General features: G+C 33.5%; 1 protein-coding gene across 1 annotated transcript; it reads left to right on the top strand.

Moving 5' to 3' along the window:
* Positions 1 to 293: 293 nt before the first annotated feature.
* Positions 294 to 2,565, top strand: LOC111377139. The gene is made up of 6 exons (XM_023000198.1): positions 294 to 357; positions 714 to 842; positions 969 to 1,037; positions 1,079 to 1,461; positions 1,801 to 1,946; positions 2,136 to 2,565. Exons 1-6 carry the CDS (start codon positions 294 to 296, stop codon positions 2,563 to 2,565), a joined length of 1,221 nt encoding a protein of 406 aa, XP_022855966.1.
* The last annotated feature ends 8,587 nt before the right edge of the window (positions 2,566 to 11,152 follow it).

Here is an 11,152-nt window from a genome sequence, read left to right as displayed (position 1 = left end):
CATACTGCTAATTTTCATTTAATTGGAGAAAGTCGAAGCTGGAGTATGGAAAAATTCAATTTGCCCAAAACAGAAATTGAAGTATTGTGATATGACTTCGAAGGTAAGCTTATAATTACTTAGTATAGCTTATGATTTTGAAGAAACATGTGTTTTCGAAGCTATTGAAACATTTATCCAAACATAATCAGAGATTTCACACCGTTAAGAATAAATCATATTTTGCCCAGTGTGTGACGTGTGTTTTTTCATTAACCATTGGTAGATGCAATTTTTGTTTTCAATTTACAGTCATGAACATGTTGATCTATGACCGTTTATGTGATCCAATCACATTGGTGCATGTTTCTGTTAACTGTGACTAATTGTGACCACTAAATTAAATAGATTGTGACATATATGTTAAATGTTTTGACAGTCCATAAGTAGAATTAGTTTATTATGTGATCAATGTCATTGCATTGAAAATTGATTCTCTGAGACACTAAATTTGTTGACCGTGTGTGAATATATTTACATTAAATAACTTCTGTGACCTATTTTGACGTATCTGTGACTTCTTCATCTGTGGCCTATATTCATCAATGTCATTGCATCTGATCGTTTCCTGATTTTAGTGAATGAAGTGTGATATGCTGTTATTTGTTTGTGATGAGGGATGACAATTTTGAACGTTTGACTGTTATATGGAGGTCACACATCACTTATACTAGTGAATGATACGTGCAAATATGATGAGTTGGTTAACCTTGTTATTTCAGAATTGGGGCTTAATCATGCAGAAGTAGGTGTGAGATTAACTTATTCTTTGGATTCTAGTTTACGTCCAGTTCGGATACAAAGTAATAATAATGTCTTAACGTATTTGAGGCTAAGATCTTTGGATGACATCGTATCAAACTATCATATTGCAGTTGATGTTATCACTACAGACTCATAGCAGGCAGCATGTGCATTGTAATGCCCAGAGTCGTCAATTACTGCCATTGAGTCATCAGCTAATGTGTTTTCTTTACAACAAATAGCTCAGGATATATGTGACTCAGTTACTACAATTGAGAACGGAAACATTGAACAGGGGGTATACTCTTTACAGCTTGTACACAAGATGCAAACAACAATATCTTCATACTAACTTTTGGGATTGGGGATAATGAAAACGATAAGTCGTGGAGATGGTTTCTTGAGATGTTGAAGAGGGCGTACGGATCTAGAGATGGATTATGTATAGTATCCGATAGACACAATAACATAAGAAACGCCATTGAATTTGTATATCCAGAGGCAATGCATGGGATCTGTTCATACCATTTGCAGAAAAATTTGAAATCTCATTATGCAAAATCAGGTCACAATGTCACACATGCATTCAATTCTGCTGTAAGAGCTTATACAGTGGATGAATTTGAATACCAAATGCAGCAATTGGACTCAATAAATGAATATATCGGGGGATATTTGGTATGTGATTTTCTGAAACATATGTTATATGACTTCATGTCACTTTTTCTGTGATGTTATGAAATTTCTATGAATATCTGTGATCACGCATGTTTAATGTACAAACTATATTTCATTTATTATTACATGAAATTGAAACATAATTATAAATGAAATATACAGTGCATATTTAGCATGTGGTCTCATTTACAATTGAAACATAATATAGTTTTATGAATGTGTCCATTTGTGACCTGTTCTGTGATAATATTGACTATCTGTGAACTTTTTAGAGTTAACAGTGACAATATGTGACTTGTTACTTGAATCTTTTATCTAATAACTAAAATTATTTTGTAGTTGGATGTTGGATATGAAAAATGGTCAAGATTGCACATGCCGACCAATAGATACTCTACCCTGACATCAAATATAGTAGAATCTGTTAACGCAGTCACAAATGCGGCAACAAATTACCCCATTGAAGCAATTCTAGAATCATTGAGGCAAACGGTCCAATCTTGGTTTTGCAAAAATAGAGATGACGCGCATGGCACTTTCACAAAGTTTGCAACAAAATATGAGAAGTTGTTAAGGGAAATGAGCAATGATGTGAGAAATCTAAAGGTGAAAACAAGAAAACTATGTTTATTATGTTCATCACAAGTATAACTTTAAATATTTTTTATTTTCAGGTTTCCTGCAAGTCACACTTTGTTTGAAGTGAGGGACAATTCTTCTTCATACATGATTGATATAACTCTACATACATGTAGTTGTAGAATGTTTCATGTGGATCAACTTTTCTGTCCACATGCACTAGCAGTAATAGCAACATTGAAGTTGAATGTATATGACTTTTGCTCGGTGTATTACACAAGAGATGCATATCTAAATACCTACAAAAAAACTGTCTTTCCTGTGGGTAATAAATCAGAATGGAATTTGACAGAAGATGTAAGTAATAGAGTTGTTTTTGCTCCAGACCAAAAGAGAAGTTCTGGACGGCCTACTGAGAAGAGAAAGAAGCCAGCATATGAAAGATCACAAGTTGTGAAATGTGGAAGATGCGGTGAATTCGGTCACAATCGTCGAATATGCAGGACCAGAATGACAAAAAACTGAAAATAAAGAAAGATCCAAAGAAATTCAAATAGTTTAGCATAATTTTTTTACATAATTATATTCTTTGTACTCGCAAATTATTTCATTTTATTTCCGAACGACGTATTTTTTGGATTATACGAGTTGACAGATTTATGCATTGAGCTTTCATTATATCTCATGATGTCACTTATTTCTGGAAAAGGGCTGTGTAAACAGACATTTATTGTGACTCTGTTTTTTATGATTGTGACCATCTGTGACCATTTCAAGTATAAAATAAGCTCTATGTTTTTTGTATAACTTGTGTGTTCAAACTAAATCTGAATGTCATCTTCCACTAGATAGGACCAATTCTATGCTTACTTCTTTTGTAAGAATCTCAATGAAAAATGTTAAGCATTTGTGACCATTTGTGACATGTTCGTATGTAACAAGTTAACCAAAACTATTCGTGACCATCCGTGACTTGCAGTTATATAAAAAAGTACTCATATGTGACCACTTGTGACATATTCAAGTCATGCAAATTAACCAACTGTTACTATTTGTGACGATCTGTGGCCTACGGTTATATAACAAATTACTCACATGTGACTATTTGTGACCTCTTTAGACTGTGCAATATTCTCACGTGACCTGTTCAGACCATGCAAATATAGACTTTTACATCCATAAAAAACTTAGATGATATAAATAAAATCATTTACATAAACACCAGTACTTTTACCTTGTACCAATTGACAAAAACAAAATCAAATTCAATTCTAAAACATATTACAAAGATAACATCTATCGACTACATCATAAAAATATCTGTTTATCTAATTTTGAATAGCTATCAATCTAGTCTATCATGAAAACAATGCCATCAATAGAAGTTCATTCATGTGACTTTGAACTTCCATTTCCAATCTGCTTCAATTGTTTGTTTTTGAACAGCAACGCTGCAATTTCAAGTTTGGCATTCCCGGCATCAAATGACATTGGCATATTGCCAAAATCATTGTGTAACAAATACTGTGCATACTTTATGACAAAAACCCCACAATCATGTCTGTAATATTTAAAGAAGACAAACCATAAGTAATTACTAAATGTTGATGGAAAATGATAAAACTTGCAATGCCCACAACGAAACTTACTCATTTTGTTGCCGAGGTAAACCACGGACAATGTTAACATGCAGTTCCCCAGATTTGTCACCAATACCATCACTAGTTTCTTTCCATAGCTCGACAAATTTTAACAGGTGTGTAAGAGTCTTCACAAGCGATAAAACCCCTTCGCGAACCTTGTTGTCTTTGTATGATTTGTTGCTTGAATTATATATGTAAAGGACATGGTTAGTAATATCAAGCTGCCCTAACATCCAATGAGCATGATTTGTGGGCATGATGGGCATCCACACAGAAACAACTTCTCTCCAAGCAGTATTAAATGATAACTGTTCACCATTGATGGTTTTGATTAGCTCATCATTCTTATCAACAATGATTGGGTCTTGAATAAATTTGGAGTATCCCGACTTGATTGACATATCAAATATGCAGTCTGTAGTGGTAGCTTTCATCTTCACACCTTTATCGAACTTGGCAAGTTGTCTTATGTAATGAAAGCATGTATCCAAGTGTTGTAGTAAGAAAGAATATACATAAGTAATACAAACTACTATGCATATATACAAAATGGTGAAAAAATTGTACCGTGTTGTTCAATGATGAATCAGAATCAATCAACGCATGTCACCAAGTTTTATAATGAACAGTGACAATGCCACATAAAACACTAAATATTTCATTAAACTGACATCTTTGGAATGAAGTTTAATAGACTCCAACACGCGTGCAATAGCTTCATCAACCTGATCCTGCACTTCTTTACTAGCAAAAAATGAATCATCAGAGCTTTTAGGTGTTTGTGAGGAGCCAACTCCTAGATCAAATCAAGGAGATTCAAGGACATAGTCATCATGAACATGTAAAAACTCAGGTGCCATGTGACCCTTGTCCACTTTTTCAGCCACGTCATCACCTTTTTGCTCGGGTTCTATGTGAACATTGTCACTTTTTTCAGCAACATCATCACCTTTTGGCTCAGGTTCCATGTGACCCTTGCCCTTTTTGTCAACGTCATCATCATCTTTCGGCACTTGTTCCATCAAAATATCTTTACCACTCAACTTCTTATGAAATTCATCCATCACCGAAGATAAAATGTCAGATACAGATTCAACAAAATTTTTAAGAGACAACCTGATGTCACTCAAGCTATCTTTCAACACATTGTGGCTTTGAATGACCTCATTGAGCTTCAAAGAATTGTTTGATTAACGCATGTTTACATTCATCTTAGATAGTTCTAACTTCATCGACATAAGCTCCTCTTTCAACCCCTTGTTCTCCGCTTGGAGCTTGCTTATTTCCTTATTAATCAACTGTTTTAGTCGACCACATTCCTCATAAATTTTGTAGTTAGTGGAATTGTATATAATGTGTTCTTAAGTGAATATACAATGAAATTACTTCCTTCAACATAAGAGCAATCTAGATGGTAGGCAACACTACGCTGATCGCGAGACCTAGAACTAGCAGCCTCCATTTGTTTATATAGTGGTGGGTCTACAAAATCATTATCTGAATCTTCAACGTGTACCTTCGACAACAGGGGAGTTGCCTCACTTGTGCCCGCATGATTTTTAGAGATCCTAATGTTATGAGTTGGTCGTCTAGGCTTTGAGTACTGCACATCTACCGATCATACACAACATACATAAGAATGAATAAAGTCACAAGGCACAAGGCACAAGTCACATGTTTCACGTCACAGGCATAAGAGATAAGTGACTTTACAAACAACATATTCATACTTCAGCTCACAATCGTGTGAAGAAAGTCACAAATCACACGTTTCAGATCACATTCACAAGTCACATAAAAACAAAGAAAGTTACAAGGCACAAGCCACAACATACATAAGGACAAAGAAAGTCACAAGTCACATGTTTCAGGTTACAGTCATAAAAGATATGTCACTTTTCAAACAAGATATTCATACTTCAGGTCACAATCGTATGAAGAAAGTCACAAATCACACATTTCAAATAACATTCACAAGTCATATAAGAGCAAAGAAAGCTACAAGGCACAAGCCACAACATACATAAGGACAAAGAAAGTCACAAGTTACATGTTTCAGGTCACAGTCATAAAAGATAAGTCACTTTACAAACAGGATATTCATACTCTAGGTCACAAATTATATTTCGTATCATAATATATGTGAATTTCATATTTAGAACCTGTCATATATGACATTGTGAGCTCAACTTCAGATGGATCGATGTCATTTATCACAACCTGTTTCACATAAGATGAAAAAATATTGTGCATAAGTCATTTCAAAATTTATATAATTAACCAAATGATTACATAACAATATAGATGTATTTAAAACCTTACATTCTCACTTTCAAACACTTTGTCCTCCAACATTGCCGCTAAAGGATGTTTGTGCGCAGTCCAATTAATAATGCGTGGATATTTCTTACAAATTCTTGTGGCCACATTCCCCTCAAGTACAGGTTTGCACTCATACAGCCACACCTGAAAAGCCACTAAAAAACTTGTCAATCTGTAGTGACTAGTTTGTTTTGATAGTCCCTTTTTTAGTCACGATAAGGTGGTCTCAAACAAATACCTACCTGAAGGAAATGTCTCAAGAGTGGCAAAATTGTCTACAAGTGCAAATATGTATTGATCCACCACCTTCGGGTAGGATGTAGCAAATAAATATGAGGTGATGAGATAGATAATTCCTATCTTAACAACGTCAAGGTCTGGTGCATCATCCAGTGAAATAAAAACCCTCTTGACATCTTCACTTGTAACAACTTTTAAGTCCTTAAAATACGTGTCCTTCACTAAAGAAAATTCAGCCCTATCATACCTCAATCCCGTAACCAAACAAAATTCAGCAATTGAAAAACGAATATATCTCCCATTTAGGTTAAACCACATCTCTTGCTTATTCGGTTGCTTGACCTCCCGTAGTAAAATTTGGTGAATCAATTGTGACTGCACAACTATCTCCCTACAATGCATGTAATAGGAGAAACATGTGTTTTCTAGAATTTCTCTTTGGGCATCATTAAATTTCATCACAAAGTGCGTAATAACACTCTATATTAGTGTTGTGGTGATCTTCCCAGAATACCAATTCCTTGATTTTATTAAATATTTCTAGTCCTGCACAATCGTAATATAAAAAATGTTACTGTGACCTTCAACACACAAACATTTCGCTGTGACCAACTCATATATATTCAGATCATAAATAATTGGTCACAAATTTTCAAAATCATAACACAAAGAAGTAAAAAATCACAACACGTATTTCATTCTAAAAAAATCCAGCACTCCTTAGAAAACACATTCGATTGAAATAAATAATAATTGATCACACAATACATGAAATAAGTCACAAACCCTTCAAATTACAAAATACCTAAAATATGTCACAAAATGATATTTCCTACACAAAATACCCACATCAGGTCACAACTACTCAAATAGAAGGTCACAAATTTCAGAAAGTAGGTCACAAAATCGGAGTTCACCTTTTTCATGGGTTTCCCGCCAGATCATAAATAGTTGGTCACAAATTTTCCAAAATCATAACACAAAGAAGTAGAAAGTCACGATCACGCAATACATAAAATAAGTCACAAGACCTTCAAATTATAAAATACCTTAAACAGGTCACAAAATGATATTTCCTACGTAGAATACCCAAATCAGGTCACAAACTACTAAAATAATAGGTCACAAAATCGGAGTTCACCTTCTTCATGGGTTTCCAGCCAGAGGATGACATTTTAACTCTCTTTGCTGAAGAAGAGTCTCCTTCAACATATTTCCTCTTTCCTTTATCCTTCTGTATCACTTTCGCACCAACATTACGAGTTTTTGCCACTCCAAACACAACTATGGTTGAAACTAAAATTTAATAAACGATGATCTATTGTGCGGTTGGTAGCAGTGGAGAAACAGAATGGGAGGTTACTTTACTGTATTAGAGAGTGAGAGAGAGAGCAACGTCATTTCTGTATTCTCGATAGAGAGAGAACAATGTGGTTTCTGCACTGCCCTGTAGAGAGAGAGAAAGGCGGTTTATGGTCAAACGCGATGGACATGGGTTGGATGATGGGTGATTACGTGCCAAAAGAAGTGATATGAAAACTGTGTAATTCAAATATGGACGGTCCAGATTTCATCACGTAAATGAACACTTAGTTTATAATTAACTTATTTTTATTAATTTTAAAATAAATAATTGACACTTGATATTAGAAAATTAAACCTAATCACCCTAGTTTTGAAATGTAAAGTTTATAAGTATGGTTTTGTGTTATTTTTCCTAATAATATTATGATTGGGTCAAATATATTAAGTGATCAGTTGGACCATTTACACATGACAAGTTATATTTTATATGGTGCAGTAATTTTAAGTATGTGGGCCGAAAAATTATACAAACCCTAATTAGAGCTTAAGTCGTAATGGGACGGCCCAATAATTTCCTATGTAAAGGCTAGGTCCCTTCTCCTCTTCATATTATTTTATTAGCTTATCTCATCGATGGCTAATACTTTGTGAGGAGCAAGAAAGAGAAGATTTAGCTGCTAATATTCACGTCAACGATGTCTTCCACAGGTAAGAATTTTAATTATGAATTTATTATAAGTGAATATTATTTCTTAGCATGATTATCATTAAATTCATTTTATATGTGATTATTTATTATATTCATATTTTATATGATGTGGTAATTATATGTGATTATTGTTTCTTAGCATGAAGGTGTTTGCTGACCGCAACCTTAATCAAACAACTATAAATGAACCTTCAAAACTACTCATCTTCCGCTAATTATCAATACCTCCAATGATTATATTTGTCTTCTTTTCTCTTTCTAATATTACTCTCCTTTGGATTCTTCTATAGCCATGATTAATATTAAGGTTTCAAAGTTTTGAAATCAAAAAGGGGAAGGGGAAGGGGGGAGGGGTGGAGAATTAGTAGTTGAATCATCATCTTCTCCACGAACCCTATTGACAACAGCTCCGTCGTGCTACTCCTTGTCCCAGTGCCTGTTGTTGGTGACCTGATTTTGTTAATCGCCATTGGTTTATCGGTTGGTTCAGTCTAAATTGACACGCCCAATGTTATAATTTTTTTCCAAAAGCTTCTGTTATTTATGTGGGATTTGCCCCAACTACAAGAATTCTTTCTTTTTTTCTTTTTGTGTATTGTTTAAGGTTGTTGATTGATGTTACCAAAAAAAAAAAGGCAGAATCTTTGCCTAGGAAAAATGTGTGATGGATTTGGGGATTGGGGCTTCTATTGCAATTTGTCAAATTGGAGGCCACTGTCTGCAATTTAAAAATTAGGGTCATATTGCAATTTTTTAAAGAGAGGACTTGTCATGTAAATTTCGAAATTGAAGGACCTGTTTTTAATTTCAAATCCAGTGTCAAAATGAAATTTTCAAAAGAGTATTAAATTTGAATTTTTAAAAAGGTTTTAAAATTGTATTCTAAATGGATTTGACCTAAATTTTAATTTTGACCCGTTTAAAATTAAAAATTTGAAATTAACGACTTTTATATTTTTATTAAAATGTTTAATACATTCAAATGTAATTATTATTTGTCCATTTAAATTTCACCTTTCATTTATTGAAATTTGTTGTAAAAAATGTTTCATAATCACATATGAATTTCACCTTTCATTGGTTGATGATTATGATTTTTTTCCATAATTATCATAATCCTTATTTTGTGATTGAATTTTTCATAGATCTTGAGATGATCCTTATTTTTCCACTAAGATAAATATTTTAAAATAAAAATGGGTGTTAGTTGCTAAAGTGGCATACTCATTATTATTTATTTGATTTTCTCTACAAAAAGAATTGAAAGGAGTTAGCGTCGCACTTTTGAATTATTGCATATAGTATCTTACTTAAAGGTGTTATTATATGTGATGTTTTGAAAAATGACATAAGGCAGTTAACAAGTTTACCATGGTCTATAAATCTCATTCTGCCCTAAAGTGTTGATATTTCTAAAAACAATGTGATTTTGTTAATTAGTTTCATGGTGTGTTTTAAGAGCACCTCACAGCATGTTGTATTATCAGCCAAATGTGACTTTATGATGATACATTTAGGTTTTTACCGTAATAAGATTCATATGGTTTTTATTTTAATTACAAAATTTCTAATTAATAGCACTTGTTAATTAGATGGATATGTTATCATTCATTGACGGCATGCATTATGTTAGGATAATATTAAATATAATATTTTAGGTTTTCATTGTTTATAATGCCTCATTTATTTCGAGTCAATTGTCTACTATTGAAACATTGACCGGGAATAATTATGTGAGATGGACATGAGATGTAGTAATAGTACTTGGTCTTTGGGCTTGGATTTTGCAATGGAGAAGAAGCTTTGGAAACCCACGGATAAGAGCATTCTTGAATATGTGGCCAAGTATGAAAAGTGGGGAAATGCCAACAAACTTTGTTTGAAAATTATTAAGCGCTTTATATCCGATTCATTGTGGGTGTTATCCCAAACAATGAAAATGTCAAAGGTTTTATAGAAGCCATAAGAGAGAAATTTATTGAGTCTGATAAAACTGAAACAGGAGATTTGATGGACAGAATGATGAATATGAGATATGATGGTACAAGTGAAGTTAGAGAGCACGTTATGAAGATGATAAATATGTCATCTAAGCTAAAGGCTCTAAACATTCTCATTGCGGAACTTTTCTAATCGATCATGTTTTAAATAGCATTTCTAGCCGGCTCAATTAGCTTAAGCTTGCTTACAATGCTCAATGGGACAAATAGGATTTAAATGGCCTTACTGCAATATGTGCCCAATAAGAGTATAGGATGCTCGCGAGACTGTTCAAACAGTTCAATTAGCTTTTCAGCCATCACAGAACAAAGGTCGTCTCATAACCATAAGTCTAAATTTCGTAAGGGCAATAAGTCACACTGAAATCAGCAGAATAAAAAATTTGGAGGTAGAGTTCTGGTAGTCCCAATGGAATTATAAAGAATAATGATCAATGTAGGTTCTGCAAAATGAAGGGTCACTAGCAGAAAGGTTATTTTAAGTTTAAGACTTGGTTAGAAAAGAAGAAGAGTTCCGTAGGGATTCACAAGCAAACAAAGGCCAATTAAGAATGAAGTGAGCTTATGCGTTGGAAATGGAGTACAAGTGAAAGTTGAATTCATAGAAGAAGTGAAGTTGTCATTAGAGTCTGGTTTTTCTCTTATTTTGGAAAATACAGTTTTTGTACTGACAATAAGATGGAATTTAATTTATATATCGAAACTTGATGCTTGTGATTTTTCCTTTAATTTTGGTAATAGAATGGTTGAGTTTTTTACGATTCTCGTTTGATTGGAAATGGCTTTTTATGTGATGATTTACATAAATTGTCTTTGACTCATTTTGGTGAAGTCTCTTATATTACCAATGTATCAAAGAAAATGACTCTAATTCGTGAATCGTCCTCTATGTT

Source organism: Olea europaea, unplaced genomic scaffold (genome assembly GCF_002742605.1).
Source record: "Olea europaea var. sylvestris unplaced genomic scaffold, O_europaea_v1 scaffold1609, whole genome shotgun sequence".
Taxonomy (NCBI): domain Eukaryota; kingdom Viridiplantae; phylum Streptophyta; class Magnoliopsida; order Lamiales; family Oleaceae; genus Olea; species Olea europaea.
This window is presented reverse-complemented; position numbering and strand designations above follow the sequence as displayed.